The following is a 19,142-nucleotide window of genomic DNA, read 5'->3' on the forward strand; positions in this document are numbered from 1 at the left end:
AGGGAGACGCAAGAGGGAGGAGATATGGAGACATATGTATATGTATAACTGATTCACTTTGTTATAAAGCAGAAACTAACACACCATTGTAAAGCAATTATACTCCAATAAAGATGTTAAAAAATAATAATAATGAACAAATTCTGTTAATGGGTATGAAGTTTCTATTGGGCATAGCAAAAGTGTTTTTAAATTGATTATAGTGATGGCTGCCTAACTGTGCATATGTTAAAAGCCATAAATGGTACACTTTAAAAGCAAGAATTGTGTGGTACATGAATATTATCTTTAAAAACTGTTATGTTAAAAACAACAACAAAAACTCCGGATTTGCTAATGACAGTCATTAATGACCTCAGCGAGAGCAGCTGAGTAGTGGTAGGGGTTGAAGCCAGACTGAAGAGGGTCAAGAAACAAATGGAAGATGAGGACGTAGGCAACAAACATCACCTGCCCTTTCTAGATGTTCTGACAAAGGAGATAAAGGAGTTCTAGAAAGGGGAAGGTTTACAGGGACTGTGATGTTTTAAAAAGGAAAAAGAGAGAAAATCCAATAGAGAGAAAATGTTGGAGCCCATGGAAACTTCAGTTTCAAACACTGGAAGAAGATCTATCTTCTCTGATTTAAAACAGAAAAAATATTTCTTCCTAATATCTGTCTAAATATGACCTTTTCTTCCCTAAGATAATGTGGTGGCTTTCTCCAAGAGTTCCCATCATTTACATTTTACCAATTACTCCTTATTAGTCAGGATTCAGGTAATGGAAAGTATCACATTGCAAGAAATATAGCCTCCAAGGATTAGAATTTAATCTTTATGTAATCCTTATTCTTTTATCTCCAGAACTTTAATACTGAGGATGTAAAATGACAGCATCTCTCAAAAATGTTAAATTTTTAGTCAGCCAAAGATAGGACTAAGGCCATCAATATGGAAGGATGTAAAACTGTGGTTATTTTCAAATCAATAGATAAACTTTTTCCCCTAATATCTGAGCCTAGATAACCATTTTAGAACTCTGGAACATATCCATGGATCATTCCAATTTACCTATTCCCTAGAATTTAAAACTATCCAGTAATGGCCTTTTACCAAAACTTAATTTCTGGGTTCATTATTTTCCAAGACTGAGTCCTCCTGTGGTAGTTCTAAAATCTTTGTTATTTTTCTGAATGCTTAAATTCAATTCCAGCTGAAAGCTCTTGATAAAAATCCCTGATATTGGTCTTCCCTGGTGGTGCAGTGGTTAAGAATCCGCCTGCCAATGCAGGGGACACGGGTTCGAGCCCCGGTCCGGGAAGATCCCACATGCTGCGGAGCAACTAAGACCGCGAGCCACAACTACTGAAGCCCGCGCACCTAGAGCCCGTGCTCCACAACAATAGAAGCCACCACAATGAGAAGCCTGCGCACCTTAACAAAGAGTAGCCCCCACTTGCCGCAACAAGAGAAAGCCTGCACGCAGCAATGAAGACCCAATGCAGCCAAAAATAAATAAATAAATAAAATTTTTAAATCCCTCATATTAATAAAGAGTTGGTGGTGGAAACTATAATAATGTGTTATCTTTATTAATTTTCCTATTTCTAGGCCATAAATTATATCCTGATGGGTGCTCTGATGCAGGGAAATACCATTCAGAAATGTAACAGAACAGTAGTACCATAGGGAACTGGTTCAGATATGACCCTTTTGAAAAGGAAGAACGTCTAACCTTGGCAATTATTCATTGTAGGCAGCCTTCTTGCCATATCTCGTTTTCATCAGCTGAAAGCTCAATAATGTTAGTTTCAGCTGAACAATTTATATATGGATAGAACACTTTTTTAATCATGGTAGAAGACAATTGTTAACCTTCCTGATATAGAAACGTTGGCACAGAAGCCAGAAGTTATACGGTCCAGAAATAATTTTGCTACAAAATATATGTAGCTTCTGATGCAGTGTTATGTCATCATTCTGCCCTTAGCCATCCTGACTCATTCTTTGCATTGGTGTTCACATTGAATTAACATAAATTCAAGACAAAAATCTCTCCATATCACCTTAGGAATGCTGGCTCATTAATTTTTTTGCTGTGTTAATAGTCCCTTATAATTCAACCTTACTAATGCATGTAACATTCATTTTAAACAACAGTAGCTTTATTTACAGGAGAAACACTAAGAGGAGATTTGACATAGTAGTTAAGAACACATACTCCAGGGCCACACAGAAATCTGCTGTTACCCTTATACCCATTCCTTTATAATGTGCATTTGGCTCCCGAGTATGTGCTCTTACCCACTGTATTAAATGTGCATTTGAATCCCAGCTCCGCCATTTAATAGCTTTAGAATTTGGGCACGTAATTTGACTGCTCTGTGCCTCATTTTTTTCATGAGTAAAATGGGAGTAACAGCATTTCATAGGACTGCAATGGGAATTAAATGAATTACTCCATATCAAGTGCTCCAGAACAGTGCTGGGTACATACAACATCCTCAGTAAACGCTAGCCACTGTTATTAGTTCTTATTTTAAATTAACTAAGAAAATAATTCACAATATAAAATTTGAACCTAAATATTGCATACAGTGTTAGGAAATCTGATAGTGCTTGAGGAAATTCTTGCAAGCTGAACAAGCACTGGCGTATCATGGAGAACCAGGGGAGGTTCAAGTCTGAAGTGCAGGAGCAGGTCTTGTTTCCAGCCTTACCAACCAGCAGTGTGACTCTGGGCGTGGCCTCCTCCTGTCCCATGGAGAGATTCATCTACATAGTCTCTGAAATTACTTCCAGCCTCAAACAGTCTGTTCCTTGAATTCACATTTTTTGTGTTCTGTCAGCTGAGTAGTACTATTTGTATAATCTGAACAGAAACAAATAAATACCTGCAAAATAGTTTTCATAAAGTTAAAAAAAGGTAAAGTAACATAGATAGAGCCCAAAGCCCAAAATATGAATGTGAGTGGCCTTGGCCCTTTAACGCATTTTGTTGTATGAACACCTCAATGAGAATTCCACTAAATACTGGAGAGGAGAGCCCGTCTAGGATTTTACAACGCACAGTATTGGGTCCAGCCTAGCCTTCTCAGGGCTGACCACAGGGGACTTCTGGCCTATGACTCCATTTCTAATCCTGATATTCTTATATTGACAACATGATAGCCCATAAATAGCTTCTCAGGAAAAAGCAAAATTGATCGCACATCATTTCAAATAAAATTAGAATAAAGACTTGATTTCTAAGACTCCTGGACTTCTGGAAAACTTTTTTAAACTGACATGACTGAAATAAAAACTCCTGAAAAATAACGGAATGATGGTGTTTTATACACATTTATTTTAAAGCATAATATATAAGAAAAAGTAGAGTGTCTCACAAAGCATTTGATAAAAAATAGCTTTCAGGACAAATTTTAATCTCTAAAGTCTCTACCAAGGATAAGTATATACACTTTTAGTCATAAAAGTGCAATTTTAAAGGCAGATTTCAGACCTCTTAAGCTACATGATAGCTAATGGCCAGGACATTAAAAATGTGCATTTATAAAAATTTGAGGAAGTTCATGAAAATGTTTTGTAAACATTACAAACAAACATCTACCATATAATGTGGGAGGTTTCATAATCTGCTTACAAATGCTTAAATCCTGTCTTTTATAACACTATCTTATAAAGTTATTATTATAAAGTTTTAAACATTCTGGTTTAGATTTCCTTATGTCACCTTCACTAATATCAAGCACAGGTCTGTACTACACATATATATACACTACTTTTTCCCTTGCATAATGTTCCTCCCTAAGAATATCTTTAGTCTGAGGAAAACTCAGAGCATAGCAAAATGCTGCTTTAACTGCTTAATTAAATGTTGAGTGTCCACGTGATCTGGAAATGCTGCTTCAGACTTTTGAGCAGCAATGTAGCTCCTCTGTAGATCTCCCATCTGTAAGAAAGACCAGACCAGAATAAGACCACAGAATGAGAACCAGAAAAAAAAAAAAAAAAAAGACATAGTATCTGCACAATGTAGAAACCCAAGGTGAATTGCTTGATTGTGCTACTTTGATTTAAAATTTTTTTCACCTAGATTACAACTCAATCTTGAAAAAACATGAGAAAAGTAAAATAACCAATTAATAAATAATTTCTGCTCTATTACAGTTGTCTAGTTATGAATTCATAAACCTGTGTTTTCTTTTCCTGTCACTGATAGTTATCATAAAAATAAACTGATGTCTGCATGCTAAAACAGCCAGCTCGGTAAGAAAACTATTTGTAATGTACCACAGACAATGACATATTTTGATTAGGGTATTATCTTTTAGACAGAAAATTCAAGTAAAAACTATTGTATTTAAGATACAATAACATGTTCTGGGAGCTTTTAAATGGTTGCTAACACAGTAATGTTGGGCAGATAACCTGGTTTTAAAAGTTTATAAAGGACATATCTGATTTTCTTTTCTTTTTTTTTTTTTGCAGTACACGGGCCTCTCACTGTTGTGGCCTCTCCCATAGCGGAGCACAGGCTCTGGACACGCAGGCTTAGCGGCCATGGCTCACGGGCTTAGCCACTCTGCAGCATGTGGGATCCTCCTGGACCGGGGCATGAACCCGTGTCCCCTGCATCGGCAGGCGGACTCTCAACCACTGCGCCACCAGGGAAGCCCAACATATCTGATTTTCAATAAACTTTATGTTAAAGTCCAGTCCCCAAGGAAAACACACACAGTAACCAAATCCATCTGAATGTATTTTGATTCATGTATACATTTCTACAAAGAGAAAGCTTTTTAGTGTGTACACACCAAAAAAATCCAAAACAAATCTAGATCATTCACTTCTGGTAGTTTTTTGGTAACATGCATATGAATTAAAAACGTAAGTTTCCTTTTTTAAATCATAGCATTTCTTTTCAACATGCAATTTTCTCTTATGGAAATGTAGTCTTTGGCTTAAAGAAATATTTCATTTGCATTATATATTATTAAAATGTAATAATAGTCCTGAAAGAAAGTAATCAAGGCTTCTTTGTGGTTTAACTAAGTGGCAGCACAGTGCAGTGGAAAATATGTGGGAATCCTTGGGAGCTGGGCATGAATTCTGCCATGGGACTCCAGGGAAGTCTTTTAAGTTCCAGAAGCCCTGGGTTCCATTAGAATATAAGCTGCACGAGGTAGAGGTTTCTGTTTTACTCATTGCTAACATCCTCTGTGCCGACAACAGTGCCTGGTACGTAGCAGAGGCTCAACAAATGAAACATCAGTTGTATGAAAAAATGAGGTAAGTAGGGGAGGTAAGTGTTACCTACATCGCAGGGTTGTTGAGAGAATTAGCGGTTCAGAGAGCACCTGGAACAGTGGCCAGCACTTAACACGCACTCAAAAATGACAACTTATGAATAACAGCTTATTTTATTTTCAAAACAGAAATGAAAGTGCAAATGACTTCACATTCATGCTATGAAAAATGATTTTTATAATGTCTTTTGGTCTATAAAGAGTCTTTACATCAGCAAACATTTTTAGCCATTTCCTTATCCTCAAAACTCACCTTCCATGTTAAAGTAAGGTTTCCAAGTCAAAGTTATTAGATGACTTTTGTTTGTTTCCTCTTATTGTTAAAATGGCACATGATTCCTTTTAGCTCTTGGATGTTAACTGACTTGTAACACAGTATCAATGGTTGCATTTTCCCCATATTGTTCATAGCTAAAACAGCTTTCACTAATATCCCTAATTTTACAGCATCATGCCAGACTTGATGGCAATATGACCTACAAATAATATACAGGATTTCCTTGCTGCAAACGCTAATTACTAAATCCTTCCCAAACCAGGAGTTAATGAATAGTTTTTCAATGATTAAATGTCATATCTGAAAACATAAAATAATTCTTCTGCAATCTATAATGGTGTTAAGTTTAGCTAATATTCAGTGATAAATATACTTAAAGTGTATTAAACTGTCCCTCGAAGTGAAGACATATGTGTACATAATAATTAAGTGTTGAAAAAAATAATCTCTCAGGAAGTTATGGGTAGAATGTCCTTATTTAACTGCACATTGTTCTAAAAGCAAGAAATAAAAACAAACAGGTCAGATGATAAATTGACAAAGAAAGAGAATACCTTATCAGAAACTGTTGCAAAATTAAAATGCGGTTCATACATGTGGGGTGCTAAAGATGAAGCAGTTTGTAACAGTGCTCTTGCCTGTGTTAAAAAAAAAGGAAAGAAAAGAGAAACCAAAGCTATATGAGCATATATTAGCACTGTATTTGTGATTTTTTTGGTTTATTTTGGTAAAAGAATACTTTACCCAGGATAGGACTTTAATAAACAAAACCCTGTAATAAATAAGATGAATTCCTCATGAAATACAACTTACTGATAACCAGGAACTACCTATATCTTGCCAAAATTATATTAATAATAAAATGCTTCAAAATATGGAAAAAATGATGGAATCCAAAAGTTATGTGAGAAACACTGATCTTACAAAGTTTATATTTCAGTATGATGTACAACTGAAAAATAATGCTCTCAATGCTAAAAAGTCTTATTAATCTAGTTTTTGTTGATGTTGATTGATTCAGTAGGCTTCTAATTACCTGTTCTCTAATGCAACAACAAAAACCACCAAAAAACCACTGTAAATTCAAATCCCCAATTTCTGTGCTGGATGACACTGAGCAAGCATTTATTATACTGCTGACCTGAAAATGACAATTGAAGGCAACTGAAAATGACGAGCTTTCTGTTCTCTAAAGTACTCAAAAGACAAAATTCACATCATTTTTTTGTCCCCTCTAGACTCAAAGGATCACACATTGCAGAGACCACTGAGAGACACGAGATGCCCGTACACTCATTGTTAAGATCACAAACTCAGCATTCCAAGCTGCCGAACAGCCTTTCAACTTGTAGCCAATCTTCTATGTATGACCCTGAGGACAAATTCTTTTATCTTTTTTTAATGGAAAATAAATAATAGTTTAAATAGGATAGTGGACATTAAATTTTGTTTTATGATTTGCTATTTTTTTTAATTGAGCTATAATTTTTAATAATAATGAAACCTTTCACCAAAACATTTCCAATCAATTGTATGCTAGAGAAACTACAGTAAGTAGGAGGGAAAGAAAATCACCAACATGGAAACAGAGAAAATCATAAAGAACACTTGCTTCAAATGGACACAGGCAAAGTTCTATGACAGAACAAGTTCCCAGTTTAGAGTAGTTAGTTTTTGTTTAAAAAATACAAATCCATCTTATTTACTTTGGGAAAATTTTGTGAAACAAAGGCAGCATCCAGTGACGTTTCTTTGCTTGTTTTATTAAGTTTATCAACGTGCTTAGGAGACCAGGCTGGAGGTTAACATCCTGGCGTGCTGCTCACTACGTCTGTGACCTTGGGTAGTTACTTACCCTCCTCTAGTCCGTTTCTTCATCTGTAAAACAGAGGATGTAATATCTATCGATGTTGATTGCCATTAATATTGTATGAGCGTATTCAGCATTTTAAACGTCTTGTTATGTAAATAATAATAGTAATAATAATAAAATTTATTAAGCATCTATCATGTGCTTTTACTAGGCCAAGGGCTTTGCATGCACAATCTGCTCATCTTCACAAGCACACCTTCGGGTCAGTACTGTTATTACCCTATTTTATTTATCATCCACTCATTCCACCAATACTAAGCACCTACTGAGTGTCAGGCAATGTTTTCGATACTGAAAATATAGCAGTTAGAAGACACAGAAGGCCCCTGTTTTCATGCAGCTAGCATTCTACATTTTACATATAAAGATGAAAATATCTGGTAAAATGATAAGTATTGTGAAGAAAAAAATAGTAGGAGATGTGATAGCACCTGAGGGCTCCTTTAGACTGATGTTCAAGCAGGTCTTTCTAAAAAGGCGGTAATTAAGCTAAGACCTGAATGATAAAAAGAAAAGAGTCATTTCAGGATCTGAAAGTATTTTCCAAAGGCACTACAGTAAGTGCTACTGCCCAGCAGCAAGCAGCTAATGTTTCTGGAGGTCAGTAGTGAAGGAGTAGTGGCAAAAGATACAGTCTGGCGGGACCCAGAGGCTAGATTAGGTGGGGCCCCGTAGGCTAAGGTTTGAAGTTCAAATTTTATTCCAAGTGCAGGGAGAAGCCTTTGGAGGATGCTAAGCAATGTAGTAATAAATAATCTTGTTTTTTGAAAATATCCTCTAGGCCAGCGGTCCCCAACCTTTTTGGCACCAGGGACCGGTTTTGTGGAAGACAGGTTTTCAACGGGCGGGGGTGAGGGAGGGGGGCATGGTTCAGATGGCGATGGGGAGCAATGCGGGGCGGCAGATGAAGCTTCTGCTCGCTCGCCCGCCGCTCGCCTCCTGCTGTGCCGCCCAGGTCCTAACGGGCTTCAGCCCAGGGGTTGGGGACCCCTGCTCTGGGCTGCTCTGAGGGAGATGTATTATAGGGTGCTACTCCTTGCTGATGGAAGTGGAAACAAAAGCAAGAGCTAGGAGACCCTTGTAGTCACCCGGGCAGGAGATGAGAGCAGCTTGGAGAAGGGGGCCGGGAGGGGAGGACTGAAGAGGTGGGGGTAGAACTGACAGGGCTCACTGGACAGCACGGAGGCAAAGGGTGGCAGGGAAGGCACTCAGAAAAGACAGGTTTCGAGGGTGGGTCCTAGGATTTTGGCTTGAGCAGCTGGATGGCGGATGTGGGGCGGTGTGAGTGGTGGAACAGTTCACGAAGATAGGGAAGCCTGGGGAGGTGCAGATTTGTCCTAATAAAATCAAGTGCTCTATTTTGGATACTGAAAGGTTAAGTAACTTGTCCAAGGTCACACTGCTAACACGTGACAGAGCTGGGATCAAACCCAGGCCAGTCAGACTCCAGAGCTCATTTTAAAATTATAACGTAAAGAGAGCTGCACGTGACAGCTTTTCTTTGAAGAAAGAAGACTGTCCACAGTAACCCAGTAGTTCACTGACCTGTTCGACATGGCCCTTCCGCATCTCCAGCACGGCCAGGTTGTTGTAGGCCTCTGCGTGGTTATTGTTGTTGACCAGAGCCAGCCTGAAGCACTGATGGGCCAGATTTGTATCTCCTATTCCCTACAAAAGAAAAGCACAAACCCGTACACACAAATCCATTCACTTCCCCCTGCCACCTCTGTCCTCCTTTCCTCATACAAATCTTGTGGCCACCACAGAATAAACAACATAGTACCAACACAGGAGTCAAGTGTGAATTGTACATAAGAGGATTTAACCTAAGAAGATAAAGTGAGCTGCAGTGACCCCTAGCAATCTCCAAATTGCTACAAAGGCTGTAACCAAACCTGGATTTCCAATATCTGAAAACTTCTTCAAACTAACATGTGGCTATCTTCTCTATTACAGAAATTATATTACAGAAACAACATACCACAGCTACATGTCCCAAGTTGTACCAGACGTCAGCTATCTCTTCTTCATTTTCAGCCAGAGAAAGGGCACGTTCAAATGAGGTCAGAGTCATATCATACTGCTGGGCATAGAAGCAACAGAGCCCCAGGTTGTTAAAAAGCTGGCAGTTATAGACACCCATCTGCAGGAGTCGCCTTTTGGAAAAAGAGCACACATAGTTTGGTGTCAGACCAACTTTATAAATATTAAGACATATTTTTTACAAAGTTAGAAATGAATTCACTTTATAATTTTTAATACCCTCCAAAGAACATAAAGTATTATAGTAAATGAAAAATATTTTAGAGCAAATACAAAAGCATGTCTTTTGTAATGGTACTAGTCATAGGAAATGCATCCAGAGGCAAGGTCAGAAATAACTTACATCACTTTTTTTTTCCCCAAAAGCTTTGTTAGAGAGTCAAAATAATCAATAAATAGTCACATAAAGTAAAACCCACACATTTTTGCCTCATACAGCTTTGGTGCTTGTAGGTAAATTTCTAAGAGCTTCTAGTCAATTTGAGGCCTGTGTTTAGCATTTACCGCCAAGTTTTCAGCTGAGTTGGATGCTATTTTTGGTTATTTGTATTGTGTGGTTTAGCTGCATCTAACGACCTCCGATGAGCTTCTACTCAGGAAGACAAGATTGTCAGAGGATCCTCATGTTATCCACTTAGCTTTCACACTGCAGCTCAAGAACCTCATTTTGCTTCTACGTGTCATTAATCCCAAAGGATGAGAGTTCAAATAAGCATATGAAAATCACCCCAGCTGCCCCAAGGAACCCATGAGCCACTGTGGGGGTAGGCGAGTGGAGTCAGCTGTATGTGCACAGGCTACATTCATCTTATTGTTTTATGCTTCAACATATATTTGGAAAGAACTCTTGTCAGCTGCCAGTTATCTCCTTGTATACTACCCAGGGGCTAAAGAGGAAATCATAATTAAAAAATTAATTTCAGGAACCATCTATAGGATAAAATAAGTACGTGTTCAAAGAACCAGTGAGAATAATTTGTTTAGATTTTGAAAAAATATTTGGACAAGAGTTGACAATACTTCACAAAACCGGAATCCTGTTTAAGGTCCTCGTCAGGATTAGGGCCTGGGGCCCACTGCTCTTTGCAAATCACATTACTATTTTACCTTCAGGGTCTTGATATTATGTACAGTGGTATTAATGGAGGCAGTGATGTGGAAGTGCTTCTAGGAACTGTTATTGGAGGATAACAAAACGGCCAATTTATACAATGACAAGGTGTTTAAAACTCAGGCAATTATCCAGGTGTGTTTCTGCAAGATGCCAAATACTTGTGCATTTCCAAATTATTAGATATAGCTTTAATATTCATAAAACATCTGGGTGCTTGAATTTTTAGTCTCATATAGACATGGCCTAAACATTATTTCTCTACATTTTCATCCCATCTTTATTACTGTTGCATCACTATTTCATAGGAAAGCAGTTCTACAAATTGAATGTAAAGTGCACCTGTAAAACCGGAGGGCTACTTCTGGTTGATCAGAGTAAAAATGGTTGCTTCCAATGCATGCAATGGCTTCCACATGAGTATTGTCCTGTTTCAAAACCTCTTTGTAGTATTCAGTGGCTGATGAAATATTGTTCATTTCCTATTCTCCATCAAGACAGAAGAGCAATACTGTATTAATATTGGACAAGAAATTATTTTTATTCTGACTGGTTTAGATTATTTTATTCAATTAAATATTTATTAAGAGCCTACCATATGCCAGACTCTGTTCTAGGCCCTGGGGACACAATGTGAACAATAAGATAAAATTACAGTCAGCCCTCTGTATCTGCAGGTTCTGTAACCACGATTTCAACAAGCCACAGATCAAAAATTTTCAGAAAAAAATTCCAGAAAATTCCAAAAAACAAAACTTGAATTTGCTGCACTAGCAAGTATTTATATAGCATTTACATTGTATTTATAGCTAGTTATATAGCATTTACATTGTGTTAGGTATTATAAGCAATCTAGAGATGATTTAAAGTATACAGACGGATGTGGGTAGGTTATATGCAAATCCTATGCCATTTTATATAAGGGCCTTGAGCATCCATGGGTTTTGGCAACCAAGGGGTCCTGGAACCAATCCCCCCTGGATACGGGAAGACGGCTGTACTGTCCTCAAGGAGGTTACATCTGGTAGGAAGACAAACAAATGAACAACTATCTAAGAGGAAGTTCTTTCAGTTTTTCACCACTGAGTATGATGTTATCTGTGGGTCTGTCATATACGGACTTTATTATGTTGAGGTATGTTCCTCTATGCCCATTTTCTTTTTTTTTTTTTTTTTTTTTTTGCCGTACGCGGGCTTCTCACTGTTGTGGCCTCTCCCGTTGCGGAGCACAGGCTCCAGACGCGCAGGCTCAGCGGCCATGGCTCACGGGCCCAGCCGCTCCGCGGCATGTGGGATCTTCCCAGACCGGGACACGAACCCGTGTCCCCTGCATCGGCAGGCGGACTCTCAACCACTGCGCCACCAGGGAAGCCCTATGCCCATTTTCTTGAGAGTTTTTTATCATAAATGGATGCTGAATTTTCTCAAAAGTTTTTTCTGCCATCTATTGAGATGATCATATGGTTTTTAGTATTCAAGCTGTTAATGTGGTGTATCACATTGATTGATTTGCGAATATTGAAAAATCCTTGCATCCCTGGGATAAATCCCACTTGATGATGGTGTGATCCTTTTAAGGTATTGTTGGATTTGGTTTGTTAATATTTTGTTGAAGATTTCTGCATTTCCTCTAAGATCAGGAACAAGACAAGGATGCCCACTCTCACCACTTTTATTCAACATAGAGTTGGAAGTCCTAGCCACAGCAACCAGACAAGAAAAAGAAATAAAAGGAATCCAAATTGGAAAGGAAGAAGTAAAACTGTCACTGTTTGCAGATGACATGAGACTATACATAGAAATTCCTCAAGACACCACCAGAAAACTACTAGAGCTCATCAATGAATTCAGTTACATTACAGAATACAAAATTAATACATAGAAATCTGTTGTATTTCTATACACTAACGACAAACTATCAGAAAGAGAAATTAAAGAAACATCCCATTTACCATTGCGACAAAAAGAATAAAATACTAGGAATAAACCTATCAAAGGAGGTAAAAGATCTATACTTGGAAAACTATAAGACACTAATGAAAGAAATTGAAGATGACACAGATGGAAAGATATACTATGTTCTTGGATTGGAAAAATCAATACTGTTAAAATGACTATACTACCCAAGGCAATCTACAGGTTTGATGCAATCCCTATCAAAATAGCAATGGCATTTTTCACAGAACTAGAAAAAGTAATTTTAAAATTTGTATGGAGACACAGAAGACCCTGAATAGCCAAAACAATCTTAAGAAAGAAGAACAGAGCTGGAGGAATCATACTTCAGACTATACTACAAAGCTACAGTAATGAAAACAGTATGGTGGACTTCCCTGGTGGCCTAGTGATTGGGATTCTGGGCTTTCACTGTGGTGGCCCGGGTTCAATCCCTGGATCCCTGGTCAGGGAAATCCCGCAAGCTGCACGGTGCAGCCAAAAACAACAACAAACAAACAAAACCAGTATGGTGCTGGCATAAAACCAGACAGACATATAGATCAATGGAACAGAATAGAGAGCCCAGAAATAAAACCAGGTACTTATGGTCAATTAATCTACCACAAAGGAGGCAAGAATATACAATGAAGAAAAGACAGTCTCTTCAATAAGTGGTGCTGAGAAAACTGGACAGTTACATGTAAAAGAATGAAATTAGAACATTTTTTTCACACCATATTCAAAAATAAACTCAAAATGGATTAAAGACCTAAATGTAACACCAGAAACCATAAAACTCCTAGGAGAAAACATAGGCAGAACACTCTTTGACATATATCGTAGCAATATTTTTTTGGATCTGTCTCCTAAAGCAGGGGTCCCCAATCCCCAGGCCATGGACCAGTATCGGTCCGTGGCCTGTTAGGAACTGCTCCACATAGCAGGAGGTGAGCAGTGGGCGAGCGAGCAAAGCTTCATCTGCAGCTCCCCATTGCTCCCCATCACTCGCATTACCACCTGAACCACCCCCCCCCCGCCCCCATCTGTGGAAAAATTATCTTCCACGAAACTGGTCCCTGGTGCCAAAAAGGTTGGGGGCCGCTGTCCTAAAGCAAAGGAAATTAAAGGAAAAATAAGCAAATGGGAACTAAATAGACTTAAAAGCTTTTGCACAGCAAAGAAAACCACTGACAGAATGAAAAGACAGCCTAATGAATGGGAGAAAATATATGCAACTCATATGACTGATAAATGGTTAGTATCCAAAATATATAAACAGCTCATACGATTCAACATCAAAAAATAAACAACCCAATTAAAAAATGGGCAGAAGACCTGAATTGATATTTTTCCAAAGAGGACATTCAGATGGCCAACATACACATGAAAAGATGCTCAATATCATTAATCATCAAATAAATGCAAATTAAAGCCACAATGATATATCACCTTACACCTGTCAGAATGGCTGTCATCAAAAAGACCATAACTAACAAATGCTGGCAAGGATGTGGAGAAAAGGGAACCCTCGTATATTGTTGGTCAGAATGCAAATTGGTGCAGCCACAGTGGAAGACAGTACGGTGGTTTCTCAAAAAACTAAAAATACAACTACCATATGACCCAGCAATTCCACTCCTGAGTATATATCTGAAAAAAACAAAAACACTAATTCGAAAAGATTCATGCACCCCAAAGTTCATACAATTGCTAAAATATGGAAATAACCTAAATGTCCATCAATAGATGCATGGATAAAGAAGATGTGATTATATATATACACACACACACACACACACACACACACACACACACACACACACAATAGAATACTACTCAGCCATAAAAAAGAGTGAAATTTTACCATTTGCAACAACATGAATGGACTTGGAGTGTATTATGCATAATGAAATAAGTCAGAGAAAGACAAATACTATATGATGTCACTTATATATGTAATCTAAAAAATACAACAAACTAGTGAATATAACAAAAAAGAAACAGACACAGATATAGATAACAAACTAGTGGTTACCAGTGGGGAGAGGGAATGAAGGATGGGCAAGACAGGGACAGGGGATTAAGAGACACAAACTATTATGTATAAAATAAGCTACAAGAATATATTGTACAACACAGGAAATATAGCCAATATTTTATAACCATAAATGGAGTATATAACATTTAAAAATTGTGAATTATTATGTTGTACACCTATAACTTATACAGTATTGTATATCAACTATATCTCAATTAAAAACTTACATCTATTAAATTTATCACCAATTTCATCAATACTATTAGTATTATGAAAATGGTTTTGACCCTATAGACTCCTAGAAAGGACTTCCCCAGGAATCTCTGAACCACACTTTGAGAAATGTTGATAATTAGAATGATTTGGGGGCCTTTCTTCCCACTCATTCCCTCATTCCCATGAGGCAAATGAGTATGGCTGTCTCAGCCCCTTCTGGGTCTCTTTAGAAGTCAACTTTCCTATAAGATGCCCACATTCTCTTCCCTGCTGTGTAGAGCAGGCTCTCCTGGGTAGGGTACACTACAGGATGGATTAGTCTGTATAACTCAGAGATAGAACAATATTAAGTCCTTTTGGTCATAATCTAGAGCCACATGCTCCAATTCTGCTTTTATCAATAATAAAATTAATGGTTTATCCTCCATTTGTGTGAATCTTGTATCTACTTTTCAGTTGGTTCTCAAATTGGAGAAACAGGAGTGTTATTTATTAGTCCCATAAAACCCTGATATAACATCCACAGATTGATCCAAACTCATGCTTTATATATATTTTTTCACATGCTTTATATTTGAAATTCTTATTCAAAGTGCTTCCAAGATTTGGCTCCTAAAGAAAAGAGGCTTTTTCATTCATTGCTTATAGCTGAAAAATAACTAAACTATTTTCAAAACACAGGGATGTTGATACATTTGTTAGTTAACTCTGAGTTAATTTTCTCCTGAATTCTACACTGCTTTTATACACAACTATTCCACGTTCTTAATATTTTAACAACATAAGAACCCATTGAAAAGTATAAAAAATAATTTCAATAGAAGTATATTTTCTATTTTTTGGTAAAACAAAAGCCTCGTAAAACTAAAAGGAAACAACAAATGAGCATCTTAACTCACGACCCTGTAATCCCCACCCCTATACATACAATAAGTCCTTCCCTGACATGGGCTGTTTGTGTCCTCCCAAAATTCATATTGAAGCCCTAATCCCCAATGTGATAGTATTTAGAAGTGGAACCTTTGGGAAGTAATTAAGACATGAGTGTGGAGTCCTCATTATTGGGATTAGTGCCCTTAAAGAAGAGACACCTGAGAGATGATCTCTCTCTCCACCATATAAGGATAGAGGAAGAAGGTATCCAGACCAGGAGGATCCCTCACTAGGAACTGAAATGGCCAGCACCTTGATCTTGGACTTCCTAGCCTCCAGAGCTGTGAGAAATAAATTTCTGTTGTTTAAGTCACCCAGGTTATGGTATTTTGTTATAGTAGCCCGAGCAGACTAAGACTTTCTCCTTCCAAAGAATAATCTTCACACTCAGGATGTGACCTGACCAGTGAGCCTTAATGGCCCCATGAACCATGGGGCCCCCTGAACATGACTTATCTGGTTTCCAGGGCAACAGCGCCCCACAGTACAAGGCTTCATTCAGCGTTACAGCTGCCAAACTTGGTGTATTAGTCTGCTTGGGCTGCCATAACAAAATACCATAGACTGAGCGGCTTAAACAATAGAAGTTTATTTTCTCACAGTTCTAGAGGGTAGAAGTCCAAGATCATGGTGTCAGCATGGTCGAGTTCTAGTGAGGACTCTCTTCCTGGCTTGCACCTTCTCACGGTGTCCTCTCATGAGAGAGAGAGAAACAGAGACAGAGAGAGAGGGCTCAAGTACTTTCTGTTGTCTCATCTTATAAGGGCACTAATCCCATCACAAGGGCCCTATCCTCGTGAGCTCATCTAATCCTAATTATCTCCCAAAGGCCCTATCTCTAAATACCCTCACATTGGGGGTTAGGGCTTCAACATATGAATTGGGAGGTGGGGGGAGGGGACATAACTCAGTCTGAAACAGGTGGTAATGTCCAATTCAAAGAAGACTCCAGCCTCAATGGTCAATTGTTTCAAGGCTTTCAGTTCTATAAAATTACTTTAGTAGTCTGTATCTGTTAATCCCATACTCCTAATTTGTCCCTTCCCAACTCCCTCTCCCCTTTGGTAACCCTAAGTCTGTCTTCTATGTCTGTGAGTCTGCTCCTCAGAGCAGACAATATTGTCCTGTAAGACAATATTGTAAATCAACTATACTTCAATAAAAAAGAAAAAAAAAGAACATCTTAGAATGTTTGTATACTTGATTGATGGGTATGGACTTAATTTATGTAATCTCTAGGAATTTTAGACTGAAACTAACATGTTTTTGACAACCTTACATGCAGTTTTTCAAATTTGTTATTATAAAATACGTGCTGATGTTAAATAAATTTAAATGCATGTTTAAAAATCTCATAATTACAAATAGCCTCCAAATGGCTTGTACCGATGTACACTCCCAGCAACAATGTTAATACGTGACCTCTGTTCCTCCACACCCTTGACAACCTTAAATGCCACGGAACTTATTCATCTTTGTTAACTGATTAAGTAAAAACTGACACTATTGTTTGAATTTTTATTTCTTTAATCATTACTGAGGTTAGACATTCAACACACCAGGTATTTACATTTCTTTTTCTGTGAATTGTGGATTCGTGTTTTTTGCCAGTTTTCTTATCCTGCCTCTTGTCCTTTTATTATTTGTTTATGTGTATGAGGGGCTTGGGTGGGAAACCACCCTCCTGGGCTCAGGAGAGCTGGAGACACAGCTGTAGCTCGGGGATCCCTGGACACCGACTGTTTTCTCCTTCCGGATGCAATGAGCCTGTGCTGATGCTGAATTCAGTTCAAAACCCAGCGAGGCCCTGTGTTTATAAACATTCCCTTCAGAGGAGAAGCACAGATGGTTTGGTTGAGTTGTTCCAGATGTGTGTTAACCGGCGCCGGTATGAAAGGGCAGCGGGGTAGCTGAAATGCAGCTGGGGTTTGGCAGTTGTCTCATCTCTGGGGGGACTTTACCGGCGTGGAGACGGTCAGCAGCCACTGTGTGGGCTGGAAGGACAACAACGGTCACACTGTGATCTCACCTCCACAACTGCTCTGAGGAAATACCGAGTTTCCGTGTTTACATGCTTGACCAAAATGAGAATTTATAAGTTTGTGTATGCACAGGTATGTGTCTATGTGTAATTCTCCATCAATTGGAAACCACCTGAAACCCAGCAATTGTTAAGCAATGTATAAACTGAGGAAATGAAAAGAAGCCCTTTTTTCTGTCCCAGGTATGGCAAGTATGTGCCCTGTTTGATATTTTTACCTTTTTTTGTTTGAGTTTGCTTTTATTGGTATTTTTGTTTTTACAATATAGAAAAGTTAACTTTTACGTTCTCAAATTTATCAATTTTTTTCTGTTATGGCTTTCTGACTTAGTATCATGTTCAGGAGGGTCTTCCCCATTCCAAGTTTATACAGATAATTCATCTGTATTTTCTTCTGGAACATTCATGGTTTTAAATCTTTGAGGCACCTGGTAGCAATGGGTTCTTTTAGTATAAGAAATCATTACTCATCCAGCTCTATTTCTAAACTATTCAATAATCCAATAATCCAATTGGTTTAATAGACAATCTTTAGCACATAAATTTTCATATGTATGAATAAACACAGTTTCTATTTTTGTCCTTTAAATAATATCTTCAAGCATATAAATGTCACTTCAAGTGTATAAACAACCGTGGTATCATTTAAGTGATTTTATAGTAGCTATCAGTGGTTATTTTTGAACCAATTCACAGAATATTAACTCTAATTAGATTTTTAGTTATTTAAAACAAAACTGCAAATAAGAAAGTGAATTTTGCAATGATCCTCAAACTCTGTTATACTTCAGAATCACCTAGTGAGCTTGCTAAGCAGACAAAAATCTACATCCCACCTTCCAGGACAGCTGATTCAGAAGGCAGAAAATGGGCCTCACTCTCAAAACACTCCCAAAGTCACTTCTATTCACAGTAAAGTTCAAGGACCACAAGAATAATATTTCCTAGGGTAATGTTTCTCATTCCAAATACCTTTTAACATAGAACAATTCAAATAAAGTTTACCATACAAAGATTTCCAGTGTATTCCTTTTCTCCTTATGTGACAATGGATTGAGGGTTAATTACTAAAGTTTGTTCCTTAGCGTTGCAGCCTACACAACATATGCCTTAAGGGATTTCTGCATGTCTATCATACTTTTCTCTGGAGGGATTCTTTCCCTTTATGTTCTCTTTTTTAAATTTATCACTTTCATTTTGGTCTTGTTTCTTCTAAATGAACATGTTGTGCTGCCTATTGTTCATTGCTTGTTCTGTACAGAAACTTGTTTAAAATGATTTATCCTTGCTAATTTTATTTGGTTGTGGTTTTAATTTTTCTTGGGGCCTTTTGTTTATTCATTTGAAAGGAAGACCTTTATTTGAACTGTTCTATGTTAAAA

The 19,142-nt window shown here is 37.8% G+C and overlaps 1 protein-coding gene across 1 annotated transcript in view; it reads right to left on the reverse strand.

Annotated features, from left to right (window-relative positions):
• Positions 1-3,304: 3,304 nt before the first annotated feature.
• The window catches only part of TTC8 (tetratricopeptide repeat domain 8), a 50,978-nt gene continuing 35,140 nt past the window's right edge, over positions 3,305-19,142 (reverse strand). The window contains exons 10-14 of the mRNA XM_019919518.3: positions 10,937-11,076; positions 9,422-9,596; positions 8,986-9,108; positions 6,122-6,205; positions 3,305-3,933 (exon numbers count right to left, since the gene is read on the reverse strand). Of these exons, the coding sequence (XP_019775077.1) occupies positions 3,817-3,933; positions 6,122-6,205; positions 8,986-9,108; positions 9,422-9,596; positions 10,937-11,076 (639 nt within the window). The 3' untranslated portion in view covers positions 3,305-3,816. The remainder of the gene's footprint in view (positions 3,934-6,121; positions 6,206-8,985; positions 9,109-9,421; positions 9,597-10,936; positions 11,077-19,142) is intronic.

This window comes from Tursiops truncatus, chromosome 2 (assembly GCF_011762595.2).
Source record: "Tursiops truncatus isolate mTurTru1 chromosome 2, mTurTru1.mat.Y, whole genome shotgun sequence".
In the NCBI taxonomy this organism is placed as follows: Eukaryota; Metazoa; Chordata; class Mammalia; order Artiodactyla; family Delphinidae; genus Tursiops; species Tursiops truncatus.